At 45.5% G+C, this 21,715-nt stretch overlaps 2 protein-coding genes across 10 annotated transcripts in view; both read left to right on the forward strand.

The window, feature by feature from the left end:
* FAM219A (family with sequence similarity 219 member A) overlaps positions 1-3,300 on the forward strand; it is a 57,676-nt gene extending 54,376 nt beyond the window's left edge. For 3 of the 5 annotated variants that reach the window (XM_039247103.1, XM_039247106.1, XM_039247105.1), the window contains exon 6: positions 388-3,300. In XM_039247103.1, the coding sequence (XP_039103034.1) occupies positions 388-546 (159 nt within the window). In that variant the 3' untranslated portion in view covers positions 547-3,300. The remainder of the gene's footprint in view (positions 1-387) is intronic. The other 2 variants (XM_039247104.1, XM_039247109.1) reach the window with 1 other exon arrangement.
* A 633-nt stretch (positions 3,301-3,933) lies between these two features.
* Positions 3,934-20,711, forward strand: CUNH9orf24 (chromosome unknown C9orf24 homolog). Of its 5 annotated transcripts, none has more exons than XM_039247022.1 (7): positions 3,934-4,245; positions 14,484-14,628; positions 17,159-17,274; positions 18,247-18,322; positions 18,535-18,769; positions 20,033-20,119; positions 20,550-20,711. In XM_039247022.1, exons 1-7 carry the CDS (start codon positions 4,111-4,113, stop codon positions 20,653-20,655), a joined length of 900 nt encoding a protein of 299 aa, XP_039102953.1. In that variant the 5' UTR covers positions 3,934-4,110; the 3' UTR covers positions 20,656-20,711. The 5 variants fall into 5 exon arrangements, with proteins under 5 accessions (XP_039102953.1, XP_039102954.1, XP_039102955.1 ...); XM_039247023.1 differs by having other exon boundaries at positions 17,162-17,274; XM_039247024.1 differs by having other exon boundaries at positions 18,535-18,764; positions 20,550-20,612.
* Positions 20,712-21,715: the final 1,004 nt, after the last annotated feature.

Raw genomic sequence — 21,715 nt, forward strand, 5'->3', positions numbered from 1 at the left:
AAGAACCTGGAGGCTGTTGAAACACTGTCTTCAAGTGTGGGGAGCCCAGTTTTAGGAGCAGGGTTAGAGCCTGAGGTTAGAACAGTGTTCTTAAACAGAACGGACTGTGAAATACGGGCGATGCTTTACGGGGTTCTGCAAAATAGAGACAGAAGTTGCCCCTAGAATGGGATGCCCTTTGTAGAGAGGCGGGGGCCACGAAGATGTACTGGTAAGAAGTAAAGCCAGAACTTAGGCCTGGGCCTAAGGAGTGGCAAAGCCTGGTGTTTCGGTGACCTGGGATGGGAATGAGCTAGGTGCAGACAGCCTGGGGCCTGGGGATGCAGCCGGCTGTGGGTGGTCCTCAGGGATTGCCCTGAGCCTGACCTCCCTCCCCTTTGTCTACAGCAGATCAACCAAGATTTGAACATCCAGCTGCTGAAGGACGGCTACCGGTTAGACGAGATACCTGATGACGAGGACCTGGACCTCATCCCCCCCAAGTCCGTGAACCCGACCTGCATGTGCTGCCAGGCCACGTCCTCCACCGCCTGCCATATTCAGTAGCGGGCGGGGCCATTGCGGCCTACTGGGGCAGGGCCCCCCCGCGGGGCAGGTTGGACAGGGCAGGGGCCAACCCCTCTCCAGCTCGTCTGCCTGCCCCCGGCCCCATGCCCCCTACAGCCGCCAACCTCGTAACAGTCATTGCTTCCTCCTATGGTAGGACGTGTACCTCTGTGTGTTCATGGAGCCGGAGAAACCAAAACCGGGTCTTTCTCCACCCCGGGGGCTGAGGAGCGGTGGGGGCTGTTTGTTCAGTCACTTGGGGGACCTTGCCCAGCACCCTGCCCCCCCTCCCCAAAGCTGCAGTCGGTTGGGGGAGAGGAAGAACCAGACAGCAAGGGAGGACAACACTAATGAGCAGGGGAGGCATCAGGAAGCCAGGGGCTTGGCCCCACCCGAGCGAAGCCATGAGTCCCCCAGCCCAGCCTGACAAGGAAAGGGGCTGGGAGGGAGAAAGGCCCAGGGCAGTGGGAGCAGGGCCTAGCACCTCAGAGCCCCCTCCATATGCCCCCTGCCGGCCCATATAACTTTTTGTGTTTCCCCTCCCATCTCCAGATGGGAAGCCTGGCAAAGCTGCCCAGTGGGATACTGCCCCCCCACCCATAGAATCACTGCCTTCTTCCTCCTTTTTGCCCCATTCACCCCCTTCCTTACTCTTTGGGTCATGGAGGAGTGTAAGGTGGGCCTTAGAGACAGGCCAGAGTTTGGGGTGATATGATCTGTACTCACTCACCCCCCAACGAATGCATCTATTTCTCTGCCCACTCCTCCCACCCCCTACGCTTCTGTTCATTGGTCTCCATCCCAGACTGGAAGCAAGAGGGAAGGCTGGGCCCCGAATGTCCCATTCCCATCTCTCTACAGCCCAAGATCCCAGATGTTGCTTCCTAGTAGGAATCTTCAAGGAAGCAAGTTTAGGAGAATATAGTGGTTGCATTGCATGTGTACAGTAGGGAGAACCTGGCAGAATGGGTGTGTGTCTGAGGCTGGTAGGGTGTGTATCTGTTTCTTTGTGTTGGGGGATGTCTGTTTCTTTCGCAGATGTGAGTGTCCATGGTGGGGAAGTGACTGTGTGGTCTGTTAACAATGTGAGAAGCTGCTCAGCAGTGGACTGAGAGCCCTGGCCCTGGAGTCAGAGGCTGGGGTTGTGGCCCTGGCCCTGGCACCCTTTCTGTGATCTTCAGCAAGCCACTTGTGTTCTCTGGGCTTCAGTTTTCTCAACTGTAAAGTGAGCAGTGTCTGAAATTATTTTTAAGGTCTTTTCAAACTTGAAGGAATTTCTTCATAGGAATTTCTGTGGAGATGTGTAAGAAGGTCTCTGTGTATCTTTGAATGCACCTAAGGGGCTTCCTGAGTTGTATGTCTGTATGGAAAGGAGAGGGGAAGTTTCTAAGGGACCTGTGTATATTGGGGTCTATTTGGAAATGTGTGTGTGTGTGTGTGTGTGTGTGTGAACATGTATGTGTGGGAGGGTGTATGTTGTGTGTATAACTCTATGTGGTGTCTGTGAGAATGTGTGTACTGCTGCTTCTGCTGCTGGTGCTGATGGTGGGGGAAGGGCAGAAAAGCTGAGGATGAAAATCGAGAGGGAGGAGGTGACCAGGCCCACCCCCTTCTCCCCATACCCACCAACTGGGCAATATAGACCTGTCCCTGTGTAAAGAAAAATGATTGCACAGATACCCTAAGACTGCTCAGGTCTCATGCCCTCAAACCCCATATCCCAGGACCAGGGGTGTACACTCCCCATCCCTCTATGCTGACAACCCACACATGCTGGTGTAACTACTTCATCTATACCACTCACGTGCTACAAGCATGCGGAGGACACATGCACAGCCCACTCCCTGGATGCCATTCCTGGGAGATGGAAGCTGAAGGAGGGAGAAGGTAGTGAGAAGAGAGAATGAGGCTGCTGGCATACGTGCACCACACGTATGGGCTGCCAACTCCAAAGTTTTGAGGTGCAGCTCTCTACCCTCAGTTCTTCCAACCCACCCCTACCTCCTCTAGCAGGGACCCTGGTTAAGTGATGAGAAAATGCCAAAGGGAGGCAAAGACAAAGAAGGCACTTGGAGGGCCTACAGGGTTCATACTGGCCCCCATCTGAGCCTATCTCTCCCACCCTGGTCAGCATCCCTATCCCATCATCTGGGCCCCAGAGCCAAGCTTCCTACCACTACTACCATCACCCTGGGCTCCCTGATTCACCCTTCTAGAACATGGGTACCTCCTCTTTTCCGGACAGGGCCCCCACGAGGGCTCATATAGACTACTGCCTTTGCTGCTGACTTGCTCTATGACTGGCCCACTGCTCAACCTCTCTAGCCCTGCGAAACCAGGGAAAAGCTCCCTACCCACAGGACGTACTAGTTCCCTGGCAGGCAAGGGCTTCCAACTGAGGCAGTGCACAAGTGGTAGAGAGAAGTAAGAAGCTGGCAGCCAGCACCTTCTGGGTCTAGGAGAGTGTGTGGTTCCCTCCTTCCCTATCTGGGATGTTGGAGGGGAGGAATCGAGGCCTTAGCTTGCCCCCCTGTCATCCTTCCCCCTTGTAGATACTGCCTTAACACTCCCTCCACCCTCAGCTCTGGCTGCCAACCAGCCAGGTTTCTCCGTGCTCACTAATTTATTTCCAGGAAGGTGTGTGGAAGACATGAGCCGTGTATAATATTTTTTTTAACATTTCCATTGCAGTATTGACCATCATCCTTGGTTGTGTATCGTGTAACACAAATAATGATATTAAAAGCATCAAATAAGCCAGCCTCGGCTCCCTACCTGGGTTATGGGCAAGGGGCAGGTGGTCTGGGAAGGGGAGAGAACTGATTCTCTGAATACACATTTCACCCTGCCTCCTCTCATGGGTTCCCAGGCCAGGCCTGCCACTGATCTTCTGCATGACCCTGGACAAGTCGCTTGATGCCTCATAACCTCCATTTCTCTTCATCAAAGTGAAAAGTTTGGCCTAGAAGATCTTCAGGGACCCTCTGAACTCTTGGAAGTTGGGCTTTTTTATTTTATTCTATTTTTAAATTTTTTTATAATAGTTTATTTTTGAGAGAGAGGGAGAGACAGAGTATGAGTGGGGGAGGGGCAGAGAGCAAGGGAGACAAAGAAACTGAAGCAGGCTCCAGGCCCTGAGCTGTCAGCACAGAGCCTAACATGGGGCTCGAACCCATGAACCGTGAGATCTGACCTGAGCCAAATCGGATAATTAACCGACTGAGCCACCCAGGCGCCCTGGAAGTTGGGCTTTTTTAGAGGCTTGAGGCAGTAAGAGGCTGGGGGTGGGAAGGGAATTGGATCTCCTCACCTCTCCGGTGATGGGGCTGAGCCAGGTGATATCATAATGGGCAGTGCCCATCCTAGAGGGTAAAGCAGGGTGGGGTAGGAGAAGGAAGGTTGTAGGGGAAGGAAGCTGAGAGATCCTCCATAGAAGGGGGTCACAGCAGCCAGCGGCACCTGCCAGGCTGGTGGTGTGGGCTATCTGGGAGAGAGGGTGGTCACTGATGTCTTGCAGGAGTCCTTGGTAGGTAGAGCCCACCACGGCATCCCCTAGACCTCACTATGTTCCTCTTCTCCCGTAAGACCAAGACCCCCATCAGCACCTACAGTGACTCCTACAGGGCTCCTACCTCTATCAAGGAGGTCTATAAAGACCCACCTCTGTGGGCCTGGGAAGCCAACAAGTTTGTGACCCCGGTAAGTGAGGGTTGGGTGGGCTGGCAGGCCAGAGTGTATGGTCATGTGTGTTTGAATGACTGATAGTGTGTGGTTGTCATTATATGTTTGTAATTATTTGTAGCTGTGTGTTTGCGTGCACGTGTGTGTGTGTGTGTGTGTGTGATGCATTTGCCTAGTCATGGAATTTATAATAATATATAAAATAGTACAAAATTCTGGCCTCATGGTGCCCTCTTACTCCAGGGTAGGAGAAGGGGAAAGACAGATAATTATCAAGAAATAAACAAGTTTTATAAATTATCCAAAATGCTGTATAGGAAATAAACAGAGTAATGTAAATGGAAATTAACCAAGCAAAACTACTTAAATAGAGAGGTCATGGAAGAGCTCTTTGTTGTGGTGACGTTGAACTGAGACTGGAAAGATAACAGAGGAACTAGTTCTGTGACAAGCTCAAAGAATAGGGTTCCAGGCAGAGTGATCAGAAAATGCAAAGGCCCTGAGGCTGCCTGTGGGATGTGCCAGAAAATGTGCTATAGGCATGTTTTCATGCATGTGTATCACAATCTTCTTGTGTCTATAAGTCTGTGTTTGAAGATAAGTGGCCTAGTGGGTGTGTGCAGCTTTCACAAAATGGAGACAAGATCTGTGAGTCTACTTGTGACTCAGCTTAAGGGAATTTATCTGTGTGTACCATCCAACAAATGGTGAGTGTCTACACGTGTCAGGCACAATGCAGATACAACAATAAAAGCCTAGGCTATGCCTTTGAAGAGCTCTCAGAAAAGAAAAAAACAACGTAGAGTTGCCCAGTGGATGTACTGGTACAAGAGCTGGATCTTAAAGGGCAGGTCTACTAAGGGATATTGAAGGAGTCCTCCAGAAGAAAACAGTTGTGGGAAAGGGCAACCCAGAGACAGGGGTCCACCAGGAATTGAGAACCAGAGCACAGAGCGAGGCTAGCTAAGAGAAACCACAGTGGCAGGAGATTTGGCGGAGGAGTTGGGGCTCAGGGCTGGAAGCACAGTGAGGTGGTGAAGGATGAAGGAGGAGGGTGTAGGTGAGAGATAAGGAGAGACTGGCAGTGAAAAAGGAATTTTTTTTTAATAGGAGAGAATTTTTAAAATAAATACATGCTCAATGCAGAAAATTGGGAAAACTCAGACTCAGTGGATAATCTCACTATCCAAATTAACCATTGTTAATTTATTATTATATGCCCTTTCAGGAAGCAAATATCTCTTATGAAAATGGTGTCACATTGTATACTAATGTTTGAATTTTGCTCCTTTCACATAACCATATATCAGGTACATTTTCTTGTGTAAAAATAGTCTATAATGTCATTTTAATGACTCTATGGTATTTTATTTTATGAATGTACCAAAATATATTTAAGGAATCTTATTGGAAATTTATATTATTTATAAAATTTTGCTAGTATAACCATTTGTGTACATCTGTAGACTTCAACTATTTCCTTAGGATAAGTTCTCAAACGTGAAATTGTTGGGAGAAATGACATACACACTTCAAAAACTTGATATACACTTCAAATTGCTATAATAAGGGATATAATGATTTACATGCCCACCAGAAAAATATGAGAGTGACTGCCTGCTTTTTGACATTCAATAGGAGGGAATTTTAAAAAGTAGAACAATAGCTCTTGGTTACCATCTGGGTATAAAGAAGAGAGGAGAGATAAGGAATACTCCTGGGTTTGGGGCTCTGGCAACTGGAGGAAGAGTAGTTCTACCAGCTGAGATTTGGAATTGCAGATCAGAAAGAGATTCAGAGTTCATATGGGGACAAAAATATTCAAGGACTCCCAAGAGATATCTGGTGAGTAGTTGGATATACTTAAGTGAAGCAAAGGGAAGAGGTTTGGCCTGCAAATACAGATTTTGAAATCAACATACCAGTGGTAGCTAAAGTCATAGGAGTGAATGAGATCGCCGAGGAAGAGTAAGGAGGTGGTCAAGGGTGGACTTTAGAGAATATTGATTATTTAAGAGGAAAGTAAAGGAAGAAGAGCCATAAAAGGAGACAGGGTGATGGGAGGAAAATCAAAGAGAAACCAACAAAAACAGCATTGTTAGACAAAGGTCAGAGTCAGATGTCGACACAGACATGGATCTCTTGAATGTAGCAACCCTTAGTAATCAGACCAGACAGCTTCAGTGAGTGGAGAGGTGTGAAAGCCAGATAGCAGTGAGATTAAAAATGAAGGAAACTCTTCTCCTTCTGGTATTATGGTGACCCAGAAACTCTAAAGGGCCCTCCTGCTTCAAAACAACTAGGATCTTGTGTAACAATTTTTATTTTGTTTTGGACTCTCATGGAGGTGAGTGGTAAGCATACTTAAAAGGATGCCCTGAGGATGAATGCCAATATCAGCATGATAAGCAGGAGTTTATAAGTTAGATGAAAGATGAAGAAACTAAATCTTAAACTCCAAACTGAACCAGAAAATTTAGTGATCTCTGGCTCCCTGCCCCCACAACACACATACACGCACACATGAACACATGGATGAATGCATATCTTCTGTAGTGGAAAATATCCTGAATGTAGGCTTCCAAGTATCCTTCAGAGTAAAGTCAATCAAAGCTGAGTGCACAATAAGAGATCAAAGGAAACAAACCACCATATGTCAGTCAGCAGAAACAACAAACAACAGACTAAAACCTCCAAGGACTTCAGATATTGGAATTAACAGTTAAATAATGCAAAATAATTATTATGAAATATTAAAAATAAAATGTGAAATCATCAAAATGAGCAAGCAACAAGTGATTATACTTTTTTAAAGACCAGACAAATGTAAAAAAGAACCAAATGGAAATTTTAGAAATAAAAAATATATGTGTTAAAACCAAAAACTCAAAAAAATAAAAATAAAAAATAAAACCAAAAACTCAGTGAATGGGTCAAAGGGCAGATTAAACATAGCTCAGGAGCATCAGTGAAATGACACAAAGAAATAGAAAGACATTCCCTGCTCATGGATTAGAAGAACAAATATTGTTAAAATGTCTCTACTATCCAAAGCAACCTACAGATTGAATGAAATCTCTATCAAAATACCAACAGCACTTTTCATAGAACTAAATAAACAATTCTAAAATTTGTATGGAGCCCCAAAAGACCCCAAAAAGCCAAGGCAATTTTTATAAAGAAAAGCAAGCTGGAGGCATCACAATTCTGGACTTCAAATTATATTAAAAGCTATAGCAATCAGAGGCACCTAGGTGGCTCAGTCTGTTGGTCAACTGACTTGATTTCGGCCCAGGTCATGATCTTATGGTTCATGGGTTCAAGCCCCACGTTGGCCTCTGCACTGACAATGTGGAGTCTGCTTGGGATTCTCTGTCTCCCTAGCTCTCTACCCTTCCCCCTGGCTTGTGCTGGCTCTCTCAAAATAAACAGATAAACACTTATTTAAGCTGTAGTAATCAAAATAGTATGGTGCTGGCACAAAAATAGACACAAAACAATACAACAGAATAGAAAACCGAGAGATAAACCCACAACTATATGGTCAATTAATCTTTGACAACGCAGGAAAGAATATCCAATGGGAAAAAGACAGTCTCTTCAACAAATGGTGCTGGGAAAACAGGACAGCAACATGGAACAGAAAGGAACTGGACCACTTTCTTACACTACACAGAAAAACAAGTTCTAATGGATTAAAACCTAAATGTATGACTTGAAACCATAAAAATCCTAGAAGAGAACACAGGTAGTAGCCTCTGCCACTGGCTGTAGCAATATTTTTCTAGATATGTCTCTTGAGGCAAGGGAAACAAAAGCAAAAGTAAACTATTAGGTCTACATCAAAATAAAAAGCTTCTGCATGGCAAGGAAACAATCAACAAAACTAAAAAGCAACCTACAGAGGGCTCCTGGGTGACTCAGCCAGTTAAGCTTCAGACTCTTGGTTTTGGCTCAAGGCATTATCTCGTGGTTTGTGGGATCAAGCCCTGAATGGGGTTCTGCACTGGCAGTGTGTAGCCTTCTTGGGATTCTCTCTCTCTCTCCCTCTGTCCCTCACCCAATCTCAAATAAGTAAACTTTAAAAATTAAAAAAAAAAAAAAAATGGGGGCACCTGGGTGGCTCAGTCAGTTAAGTGTCTGACTCTAGATTTTGGATCAGGACATGATCTCATGGTTCATAAGTTTGAGTCCCACATCGGGCTCCACACTGGCAATGTGGAGCCTGCTTGGGATTCTCTCTCTCCCCTTCTCTCTGCACTTCCCAGCTTATGCGTGCTCTCTCTCTCTTGCTCTCTCTCTCAGTATCTAAACTTAAAAATCTTTTTAAACTTTTAATTTAAAAAAATGTTAAAGGAAATCTGAATGAGAGAAGGTATTTGCAAATGACATATCCAATAAAGGGTTAGTATCTAAAATATATAAAGAACTTTTAAAACTCACCCACAAAACAAATAATCCAATTTTTAAATGGGCAGAAGACATGAACAGATATTTCTCCGAGGAAGACATACAGATGACCAACAGACACATGAAAAGGTGTTCATTATCACTTACCATCAGGGAAATGCAAATCAAAACTACAATGAGCTATCACCTCACATCTGTCAGAACGGCTAAAATCAACAACACAAGAAACAACAGTTGTTGGTGAAGATGTGGAAAAAGGAGAACCCTCTCACACTGTTGGTGGGAATGCAAACTGGTACAGCCACTGTGTAAAACAGTATGGAGGTTCCTCAAAAAATTAAAAATAGAACTACCAAATGACCCAGCAACTGCACTACTAGGTATTTACCCAAAGAATACAAAAACACTAATTCAAAGGTATATAGGCAGCTCTATGGTTTATAGCAGCATTATTTACAATAGCCAAGATATGGAAGCAGCCTAGGTGTCCATTGATTGATGAATGGATAAAGATGTGGTATATATATACATATAAATATACAATGGAGTATTATTCAGCCAATAAAAAAGAATTAAACCTTGCCATTTGTAACAATATGGATAGAGCTAGAGAGTATAATACTAAGTGAAATAGAGAAAGACAAATACCATATGATTTCATTCATGTGGAGAAACAAAACAAATGAGCAAAGGAAAAAAGAGAGACAACCCAAGAAACAGATTCTTAACTATAGAGAGCAGAGTGATAGTAATCAGGGCGGAGTTGGGTTAGGAGATGGGTTAAATAGATAATAGGGATTAAAGAGTGTACTTGTTGGAATGAACTTTGGGTGATGCATAGAATTGTTGAATCACTATATTATACACCCGAAACTAATACAATACTGTATCTTAACTAACTGGAATTAAAATTAAAATTTTGTTTTAATGTCAGTGAAATGAAAGAGCAAAAGAAATTTCCCAGAATGCAGTACAGAGACCAAGTGTTAAAAAATATAAAAGAAACATTAAGCAATATATGAAAAGACAGGAGAAGATCCCATATACATCTACTCAGAGTCTCAGAAGGAAAGGAGAATAAGCATTATCTGAAGAGAAAAAGGCTCCAAATTTTCCAGAACTAATGAAAGAAATGAATTCACAGATATAGAATTAAATAGAAAGAATTTCACACTTTGGTACCTCACAGTGGAACTTTGTTAACACTGGCTTAAAAAAAGACCTTAAAAAAAAAAAAAAAAAAAAAAGAGATGACCTTAAAAACAGGCAGAGAAAAATTATTTTCAAAGCCTCTTCCTTTCAAGAACAAAAGAAAAAAATAAACACTCATCAGGCAAACGAAGACTAAAATGTTTACTGCCATCAGACTTGTAATAAAGAAACTTCTAAAGGATATACTTTGGGGAGAAGGAAAGTGACCACAAAAGGAAGGTCTGAGATGCAAGAAGGAATGATGACCTAAGAAATTAGTAAACACGAGATAAATTTAAGCAACCAATGTCAATGAAAATAATTGTGATTTTTAATTTGTTAATTTAAGGAAAGAGGCAAAATTTGGAAAACAATATAAGTTGTATATTGGAAAAGCAATATCATGTAAGATGCACAGGTAAGAAAGGAATTTAAAAAAACTATTTACAGATGATACAGTTGTATACAGAGAATCTACAAATTTTTAGAATAAGAATTTAGAAAGTTGGGTGAATATAAGATAAAAAGTCAATGACATTTCTTTCCATCAACGACAAATACTTAGAAAGCATTATCTTTTAAAGTTTTCATGTATTTATTCATTTTAAGTAATCTCTGCACCCAACTTGCAGCTCAAACTCACAATCCTGAGATCAATAGTTGTGTGATTTTCCTACAGAGGCAGCCAGGCACTCCACGAAGCATAACTTAAAATGTATATCTCTATATATGTCTATAGGGGCACCTGGATGGTTCAGTCAGTTAAGCATCCGACTCTTGATTTTGGCTCAGGTCATGATCTCACTGTTCATGAGATCAAGCCCTCCATCGGGCTCTGTGCTGTGGAGAAACTGCTTGGGCTTTTATCACTCCCTCTCTTTCTGCCCCTCCCTCACTCATGCTTTCTCCTTCTCTCTCAAAAATAAACATTTTAAAAAAACAAAATTAAAATATATATACACAGATACATACATACATACATGTATATCATTCTAGCAACAAGAAATAAAAGTAAGTAGAAGTAAATCTAACAATGTGTATAAAACTACATGGATAATATAAAACTTTGAATAATTAAGAAAATAAATAAATGGAGAGGTATAACATGCTTTTGGATAGGAAGAATGACCAACATAAAAATTCAAAGCAATCCTAAACAGAATTTTTTGAAGAATTTGAAAAACTGTCTCTAAAATTTATAGAGGGGTGCCTGGTTGGCTCAGTCAGTAAAGAAGGCAACTCTTGATCTCGAGGTCATGAGTTTGAATACCACATTGGGTATAGAGATGACTTTTTAAAAAATTAAAATTTATAGAGAAAAGCAGAGGCTCCAGAAATAACTAAAACACACCAGAGAAGAAGGAGATTTGCCCAATCAGATATTAAAATTATCACCAAGCTACAGAAATCTATAAAGCATAGTATTACTGTAGGGATAGCCAACTTGACTGATAGAGAATGAAACAGATCAGATAAGGAGCCATATATCTGTGAGAACAATATGCAACAGAGATTATTGAAAGTAAAGCTATGGGAAAAGATAGATCAGACTGGGGGTAGCATTGCAAATCGATAGGTGGGGGGAGAGATAGACTATTCAATGAGGCAATCAAATGTCCATATGGATAAAAAGAAAACTGATTTCTAACTCATACCAAATTCCAATAGCAATTCCTGACAGATTAAAGACTTAAATATGGAAAATAAAACTATAGATTTTAGAAGAAAATATGGGACATTATCCATTATCTTAATGGGATATCTCCATTATCTTAATTTTTAAAAAATATTTTTATTTATTTCTGAGAGAGAGGCAGCATGAGCAGGGGAGGGTCAGAAAGAGAGGGAGATACAGAATCCGAAGCAGGCTCCAGGCTCTGAGCTAGCTTTCAGCACTGAGCTGAAACCCATGAACGTGAGATCATGACCTGAGCTGAAGTCAAACGCTTAACAGACTGAGCCACCCAGGCGCCCTTATCTCCATTATCTTAGAGTATGATAGTATTTCTTAAACAAGTTACAAAAGTACTACATAAAAGATTAATAAATTCACATATGTTAAAATTAACATGTCTGTTCACTAAAAGACACTATAAAGAAAATGAAGATACAAACCACAGAGAGGAAATATTTGCAACATGTAATTGACAAGGGATTAGTATATGGAATATACAACTATAACGCTCTGAGTTGAAATTGCACATATGTATTTTGACTCTCTCCTGAAACTCTAAAACTCCTATAAATGGGTATTTAACATATAAACTCACAGGAGTAGTGAGAGAGAAGGGACCAATGGTTGCAAAATTTCAGAAGCTTGAAAGTACAATAAATAAGTAGTATCTGTCAGCAGATCTGAGAAAGCTGAACCTAAAGCCAGCAGCGAGTGCACAAGACATAATTCAACTTAAAACTGCAGAATTTTCAAAAAACCTCAGGAATTGGTAATACTAGGCTTCTCTGGAAATGAAGATGGGAAAGAACCAAGGCTAAAATAAGGATGATTTGAAAACCATTTAAGAAGCAGTTAAACCCAGGGCACCTGGGTAGCTCTGTCAGTTTAGCATCTGACTCTTGATTTCAGCTCAGGTTATGATCCCAGGGTCATAAGACTGAGACTCACTTCTGTGCAGCTCTGTGCTGGGCATGGGGCCTGCTTGGGATTCTCTCTCTCCCTCTGCCCCTCTGCCCCACTCACTCTGTCTCTAAAAACAAACAAAAGAAAAAACAAACATCTAAACACCCACTAATCCCCTCTTCTATTACATGCCATGGGGTGACTGCCTGCCCCATCTCTGCAAAAGTTAGAAGGCTTATCTTTTGGCAAGGATTTCAGGACTGGGGATACCAGTCGAGAGCAGGGTACCATATTGAAAACAGGTGAACCTCTACATACTGAATGCTAAACCCCCACCAGCAGCCCTCTTCTCTAATAGATTCTCAGAACACTGGCAGCTAGATCACTACCCAGCCAGAGGCCAGAGACTGAATCTCTTCTGAAAGATCTGATCAGCCCAAGAGGAAAGATCTATAGATACTGACAGAATTTGACAAAAGTAGTTTAACCAAGCCATCCTACAATGATGCTTATGGTTGATAAAGCCCACCCACAACTCAAAGCCTCCAGTAAGCTTTTATAGTCTCCTATTCTTAAACATGAGCAGACAATAAAAATACAGACATCTGAGTAAAGCCTCTAAGGGAAAAATTGATTATTTCAATGAGTTCTTTTAAATGACTCTGTGTGTGGGGCGCCTGAGTGGCTCAGTCGGTTAAGCGTCCAACTTCGGCTCAGGTCATGATCTCACGGTTCGTGGGTTCGAGCCCCGCATCGGGCTCTGTGCTGACAGCTAGCTCAGAGCCTGGAGCCTGCTTCACATTCTGTGTCTCCCTCTCTCTCTGACCCTCCCCTGCTCACACTGTCTCTCTCTCTCAGAAATAAATAAAACATTTAAAAAATAAATAAATAAATAAATGACTCTGTGTGTGTGTGTGTGTGTGTGTGTGTGTGTAAAGGCCAAGTCATGAGACTCTTTCATCCATATGGAGTATGACTGTGCAGGGATCTGCCCACAAAACAAAACCTCAGCTGGGCACAGAGATCCAAGAAACCCCTCAGCTGAGAGGTTTTCAGGGCAATAGGGGCACCAGGTCTAATCTTGGCCAAGAGAAGACTTTGCTCTCCAAATCATAAGGGAGAGCTGTGGACAGCAGTTCATATCCCAGCACCTCGCTGCCCACTGTTAGGAAGTCCTTTCTGGTCTCTTGACTTTGCTGGTTGTCCCACCTCTGTAACCCAGCTGCCTTTTCACAGCAGCTGCTTGCAGAGATCTATTGGTTCACAGCTAATTTGGTATTCTGCCCTCAGCTGAGAACAAGGGAGCCCCAAATGTAGGTCATAATCAGGAATTCCACAGATCTAGCCCAACAAAGGGTTGAAGGAGATAAGACTAAGACGAGGTAAACCCCAAGAAGCAGAGGGACCCAGGGCCACAAACAAGATCAGGAAAAAGTTCAGAGTAGAATAAGGACCAGGGCAAAGTGAATGCCAGAGTCAAGAGGATTATCAGTATCAAGATCAGAGCCACAGTAGAATCAGGATCAGACTGGAGTCAGGGAATTTGATTTTAAATTAGGTGTCCTTCCAGCCCCATCCTACATATCCTTTAAGGAGCCAGATTCCCAGAGAGCATTCCCTGTCCAAAATACCTGCAAAGGGCAGCTGGATCCCAGGACAGCCAGCTTTTCCTCAGCTCCAGGTTATACCAGGGGCCTATTAGTCTGCTGGATACCCAGGCCCAGCTCCCAGATAGCACACAGTTTGGAAGAAAGGGGACATGAACACACAGCTCTGCCCTTAAAGAGCTCCCAGTCAAGGAAAAGACAGAAATTAGAACATCAGAAAAGCACTCTGAGAACAAATGCCTGGTTCTAAGCCCGAGCCTGAGATAAAAAGAAAGGAGTAAAGTGTAATTCAAACAAAAAGCTATGCAGAGGGGGCCAAGACTGGCAAGGGAATCCCTCTGGCATAGGAAGGAGTGGTGAGGGCCCACCTGGGCTGACTTTCTCAATAGGGGCTGGATCTGGGTCCAGCAGGACACCAAGGCTGGGGCCTCTACACACCTAGCTATTTCCTCCCCGTTCCCTTTGCCTAGGGCCTGACTCAGACTATGCAGCGCCACGTGGATCCCGAAGCCCTGCAGAAGATGGTCAAGTGTGCCTTGCAGGACTACACCTATAAGGGTTCCATAGCAGGCCACCCCTACTTTCCTGAGAAATACTGGCTCTGTCAAGAGGAAGGTAGGGCCTCACCCCTTACTCAACTCTGGCCCCACTCAGTGACCTCAACAATGACCCTTAACCTTAGCCCAACATGGATCCTGATGTCCTCCCTGATCCCATATCAACTTTATCCCCACCCAAAATCTGGGCTTCTCCCATCACCTCCATCCCAGCTTGACTCCCAACCACCTGACCTGACCCTATTCCTGACTCCTTAGAGGGGGAGATCCACAAGAAGATGTGGTTTATCTATACCATGGAATACTACGTGGCAATGAGAAACAATGAAATCTGGCCATGTGTAGCAACATGGATGGACATTGAGGGTGTTATGCTGAGCGAAATAAGTCAGGCAGAGAAGGACAAATATCATATGTTTGCACGTATAGGAGGATTAGGAGGAACTTGACGGAGGAACAAGGGGTAGAAGAAGGGCGGAAATGGTGGGGGAAAGGGAGAGAGGCAAACCATGAGAGACTCTTGAATGCTGACAAAAACTGAGGACTGATGGATGTGGGGGGGAGGAGGGGATGGGCATGGAGGAGGGCACTTTGCGGATGAGCACTGAGTGTTATGTAGAAACTAATTTGACAATAAACTATTTGTAAAAAAAAAAAAGAAAAAGAAAAAAATAATTATCATCAATTAAAAAAATAGAATAAAAAAAAAAAAAAGAGGGGGAGATCCAGACCCTGCCTTCTGGGAGTTTCCTATCTGTGCCAAAGAACCAGAAGACACCTGGGTCTTATCCCTAGAGAGATGGAGGGAGTATTAACCTCCTCCAAACAAATCCTTCCCGGTATATTCCAGTGCCATCTTTTCCCATCTTCTTAGTGACTCTGTTCTATCACTGGCCCCATCTCTGCTGCCTCTCTCTGCCCTACCAGACCTCTTTCCCCTCAACCTTGAAGCCTCTTCTAATCCCTTCCTTCCTAAAAATTCTCTTAGTCTTCCCCTTTTCAACCAAGATTTTTGGAAACATAGTCTATACTCAGTGTCTCTACTTCCTCACTCTTTTTACACCTTATGACAAATTATCTTTCCCGTTTGGTTAGATGTTTTTGATGTCTCCCTGTACATTCCAAAAGAGCAGAGTCTTGTTTGATTTACAGCTGTGCCCCTCTGTCTAGAACACCATCAGGCCTCATAAGTATGTATTGAATTAATTGATGATAAATCTTTATCCAGCTGAAATTGAGAGTCAGCATCTCCTACACTCAAACACTAAAACTGCTCTTGTGTAGTTCTAATTACCACATCCATGGGATTCTTCTATTTTTACCTTTTGAGAACTATACTATGCATTTCACTCTCTGACCATTCTCTACTTCTTGAAATTCCTTCCTTCCTCAGCTTCTCTGATGCCTCAATTGCCTGGGTCTCTTATCCCCCCATCCTGGAAATGTGGGGTTCCTCAGGATGCTAATCTGAGCTCTCTTCTTACTCCTAAGACAATTTTATCTAACAATGTCTTAACCAACAACTCTAAGTCTTTATTTCTACCCTTAACTTCTCACCAGAATTCCACTCTCCATCTGATTATAGTTAACTTCACCTGAATGTCCCCAAACACCTCAAACTTAGTTTGTCCAACTCACCAATCTGAACTCCAAACCCCAACACACTGTCCCACACATATACATACCTGCTCTTCCTCTAGGGCTCCTACACCTCCTTTCCTGGTGTCTCTCATGTGTGTTCTTTCAGAGTGTTAGGGTAGTAGATCACAGATGGCCTTTAGAACAGACTTAGATGACTGGATGAGTGAGGCTTTGAAGGATTTTTAGGTAGAGAAGTGTCTTGGTCAAATTTTAGTTTGTGAAAATCAATGTGGAGATTGGATTTTAGGATTTCAGGAAAAGGCAGGGAGGTTACTAGGCTAATTGTAATAATAGTTTTCTATGTGCCAGGCATTGTTTTAAGTGTTTTACATATATTAACTCATTGAAATCTCACAACAACCCTGTAAGGTAGATCATACTATTACTCCATTTTAAAATTGAAGATATTGAGACACAGTGAAATTAATTAATCCAGTCAAGGTCATATAGAGTTAATATTTGGCAGAGCTGATATTTCAACCCCAAATGTCTGTGGAGTCCATTCTATTAACCATAACATGATATTATCTCCTACGTATGCACTGCAGAGATACAGGGGTAGAATCACGGGGGACTGGAATAGGGGATAGATTCAAGTGATTTTAAGGAGGCAGAATAAGCAAATTTTGGAGCCTGGATGTGGAAGATGAGAGGGAGAAATTGGGAGGAGGATTCATTTTCAGGTTGGTTGATTCATAGAGGGTGGTGCCAGTATGGAAAGTGATCAGTGCAAAGGATCCAAACCCACTTGGAAGCGTGCCTTAAGTGAAAAATGGCCTATATCTCAGTGTCTAAATCTAGGGACAGGCTAAGCTTGACTGGCCTGAGGGATATTAGTAAGAGTCCAGCTTTGTCCTGGGGATCAGAGGAGAAACCTCTAGGGGGACCTGAATCTTGGGGTAGAATAAGGAGTAACAAAGTTTTATGTCTCCACCCCTATGATCAAGTAGACAAATGCAACCCATACTACCTATGTGGTGACCAGTGTAACACATGGAGAATGGGACCTTACAACTGTACCAGCTGGAACAAATATACTACATGCCTTCCCCGGCTACCTAAGGTATCTACTGTGACCAACATGGATGCCGGGGGTCTGGGACACACACCTTCCTCCACCTCTAAACCACAGTGACTGATATTTCACCATTAATTCCTCATCCCTTTCCCACCAACAATGTTCCAAGGCTCTTTCCCAAGTGTGAAACTAGAGTTTGTATTTTCTAGAAGAGAAGGGAGCCCAGGAATGGAGCTGTATGAACAAGTCCTGGTCCCCTGGATCTCAAACTCTGGCCGGGCTCTGTGGGGGACACAACTAGTGTGCACTCCCTGACCTGCTACCTTCCTGAAGCTTGCCACCTGGCCCCTTCCCACAAGGTCTAGCCAAAGAGCCAATGACCTGCTCCACTCTCCTCTCCTTTGTGATGTGAGCATGGACAATTGGAGGGAGATCAAGGCCACCCAGTGGCAGTGTAGATAGATACAGAAGAGTCTTCCAGGGAGACAGGAAGGAGCCCAGGCCAGAGGAAAGAGGAAATTTGAGAGGGTGGGAGGCCAGAGCAGAGGTTCTTTGACTGCAGGCTGATGGCTGACCTAGGGTTTACTGAACACTTTTGAATCAGAACCTCCTCAAGAATCAGAGTCTTTCACAAGTTCTCCAGGTGATTCTGATGGGCAGGCAATATTGTAGTATTGACGCTCCCTCTCCTCAATTAGAGACACACTGAGACACAACCATACAGAAGCTAGACAGAAGTAAAACCAAAGGCAAAGGCTGAGGCAGGATTGCCAGAGGTCCAGGTCCAGACCCCTCCGCCTACTGCTCCACTTCCTTCCCTCCCTGCCCGCTCCCCGGAGGGGGAGTAAATGCGTTGCCGCGTGCCAGTCCTGAACACTCAGGGCCTGGGAGAGTAGGAGATCATCTGCAGGGCGGGAGAAGACGTGGTCTGGGACTGGTCTGGAGGTTCAGGGAGGACTCCCAAAAGGAGAAACTCTTCCAGGTTAGAGTTTGAGGTACCATGTGTGCCACTTCCAGGAGGCTGGAATGGAGACAGCTGTTCGAGGAATGCCCTTGCGGTGCCCTCCTAAGCCGGAACGACTCAATGCCTACGGTAACAGATGATGATGGGGGGGGTGATGGGGTAAACCAGAAGGACGGCCGAGATGGGACCTGGGGGACTGGGCAGAGGATAAAGGTCCTGTAGAGGGTATAATCCTGTCTCTATCTGTCCCTGTTTTTGTTTCCATCTCTTCCTGTCTCAACCTTGTCTCTTCCCTTTCCTGTAACTCTGTGGGTCTCCCGGGCTTGGGGCCGCGGGCGTAGAGCGTGAGGTGGTGGTGAACATGTTGAATTCGCTGTCACGGAACCAGCCGCTGCCGCAGATCACACCCCGATGCGGGTGCGTGGACCCGCTGCCGGGCCGCCTACCCTTCCAGGGTTATGAAAGCGCTTGCTCAGGCCGCCACTACTGTCTACGCGGGATGGACTACTGCGCCACCAGAGCACCCTGCGCGCCACGCCGCCACCGGCCTTTGTGCGCAGAGCAGCCTACTGTAAGGTTCGCCGGGCCGCTCCAGCCATAGACGGGCCCCGCCCCCGAACAAGCCCCGCCCCCCGGGTCCAGCCTACCCAGTCCGCGCGCGCCCTATCCCTCACCGTTTCCAGCTCTGCCCTACCCTATGCCAGACCCGACCCCGCCTGCAGCCGCCTCTACACCCTTACTGGGCCCCGTCCTGTCCTGCCCGCCGGCCCCAGGGCCTGCGCTGAGCACTGAAACCGGAGAACTTGCATAAGGATCCCCCCAGGTTCCTGCCTCTATCCGTCCCGAACTGGGCTCAGTCAACCTGGCTCCTGTACCTGTTCTAGAGGCCTCACCGGAAAGTTGTGGGTTTTGTTTTGTTTTTATTTTTGGTTTTTCTTTGTTTTGCTGAAGAAACCCTCTGCACACCAGTCGGTTGGATCCCCATTCCACACCTCGTTCCCTACCTGGACACCCGGTCCTGGGGACTCAGGTTCTAGCCTGCGGAGTGCCATGTGTCCTCAAAAAAAGAGGCCTGTGTTCCTGAGTTTCGGTCACTGTCGATAATGGGAAGGGTCATTGCCCCGTGTTAGGTGAGCAAGGAAATCATAACCGCATTACCAGAGGAGTCCTGGCCTCGGAGCTCTGCACCACCTCTGAAAGTGGAGAATTTAGCGTGTTACTGTCGAGGAAACTGAGGCCCGAGCCCTTAGCTACAACCCAAACTGCAGCGCAACCTTCTCCCTGCACCAGGTGGCAATCAAGGCGGACTGAGCCTGGGAGAACTCCAAAGTCCGCGTGGGTCTAGAGAGCTTAGGAGAGGAAGGGGATCCTGGATCCTAACCCATGGTGACCCGCCCCCTGACCCCTCCGCCCTTTCCCAGAGTCTGATTCATTGTGCGAGGCTGAGTCTCATCCCTCACAAGGGCAGAAGGGCGAGTGGGGAGCGAGAAAGTGCCTGCGCCTTAGAAATGCCGTTAGTGCTGGAATAACTGCCCTTCAGTGGAGAGGATCCGGGGTCTCCCAGGTCTTCAACGACTGGAGCCCGACCCTCCCGAGTCCAGCGTGCTCCATGGCCCAGCCTGGGCGGCAGAAACGAGGCTTAACGAGGATAGGGACTTTTCAGATGTCTTCCCAGAGGCGTGGCTTCGATGGGGTCTTGAAGGGCCAAGAGGTAGGAGGGGAGGATCTCCGAGCCACAGGACTGACACCTGAAGCGCCGCTCAGAGCCTTGGTGTGGGTTTGGGGATACGATTAAATCAGAAGGCCCGACGTCCTCCTACCCATAATTTCCTTCTCCAGGAGTGTATCGCCCTGCGAGCACCGGCCCGGAATGCAATGTGCTGTTATAACTCCCCCGCCGTCATACTACCCTTGTCTGAACCTTAGGTAAGTCTGGCACAAAGGCATCGCAAATGCTCTTGACGCAGCGGGGAACGCGGCAACAGGTTGTCCGCTGCGATGCACTGATTGGAAGCTACCACCAGGGGGCGCTAATACCATGGGGACGTCAAAGCTGGCAAGGGAATGGAGAACCCCATAAGAAAGTGCTGAGGCTGGCGTGGAAGGGTTCACAGGTTGGCAGTGGGGCTTAGACTCAAGAGATCAAGGCATTAGGTTCAGGGCTTGAAGTAAAGGATAAGAAATTAATGTTAGCGAGCGTGTATTGGGAAACAAATTTAATAATAGAATCAGAGGTCAGGAGGTCAGTGTTAGAGCATGGGGTCAGTATTAGGGGCAAATGTTGGGATACGGTTAGCACCGAGAATTGGAATCAGACCATGAGTGTCTAAAAGGACTGACCCATTTCTCCCCACAGATGGGACACAAGTCACTTCAAGAAGACTGGTGGCCCCCAAAGAAACAACTATGTCATCCACCCTGAGTTTGTGTCTGAAACCTATCCTGATTGCCACTGCTGGTAAAGCCCAGGCTGGCGGGGCCAAGGGGGCTGAGCAGTAAATAAACTCTTCACCCCAGAGGCCGCCTCCTGCATCCTTACTCAGCAGGATCTGGCAGTGAGGAGCTAGTCACTCAGGCCTCTCCCAAGCCCCCTCAACTGAGGTGCAGTTTCTCAGTCACCCTGCCCTGAGCCCTCCCTGCCCCCATCATCTCAGTGTTTCCCTTGGGTGGCTCTGAGTGCCCTCCTGATACATAACAATAGCTGGTGATCTCCTCTCCACCCAAACTAATGCGTCTACCTAGCCATGCAGGACCCTCCAGCTGACATTTCTTCAGTATCCCCCAAACCTAGATGTTCCCTCACCACCACATCTCAGTGAACCCAGAATCTTCCATTCTGCAGTCAGAGACCTTGTCCTATACCCAAACTCTTGGTCTCTTCTCCCAGAAACTCCATCACAGCCCCCCAAAAGTCTATGTTCAGACACCCTTGCTGCCCTGCCTTACCCAAGTCCAAGGGTCCAAAACATAATTTTAGAGGGTTTCATGACTACGAAATTTCAAATTACAAAACAAAGCCCTATATCTCTGTACCTCTAGAAGTAAGGGTTGGGGTGTTCTGGAATCTCTGGGATCTTTAGCATTTTTGCACCTAACTCTTCCTTGGAGCAGTGGTATGGTGGGTCACGTCCGTCATCTCACGGCCCCGTCATTTCTAACTGCTGCCGTCACGGGGTGTCGGGGAGCGGGAGAGGGCAGAGGGGGCATTGCAGAATACCAACGTCCCCAACCTCAGACACTTCTGGTCTGGTTCGGTGGAAACCAACAACTCGGGCCTCCCGACTGGTGGAACTAGCCTCCTCCCGTTGGGTCTTTAATAAGATCCGTCCTGCACCAACACTCTGAGATCGTCCGGAACCCTTTTTCCATATGAAAGAATTTTTTCCATATGAGAAATTTTTTCCACATGGAGAGCTAGTGACCGCGTTATACCGAGAAGGCCTTCACCTGCCCAAATCTGGAGAGGAAGGAATCCCAAGAGCCAACCCTGCCCCTTTACCCTTTGGCTCGTTTCTCCTCATA

The sequence above is a fragment of the Hyaena hyaena genome, unplaced genomic scaffold (genome assembly GCF_003009895.1).
Source record: "Hyaena hyaena isolate Hyena2069 unplaced genomic scaffold, ASM300989v1 scaffold_289, whole genome shotgun sequence".
In the NCBI taxonomy this organism is placed as follows: domain Eukaryota; kingdom Metazoa; phylum Chordata; class Mammalia; order Carnivora; family Hyaenidae; genus Hyaena; species Hyaena hyaena.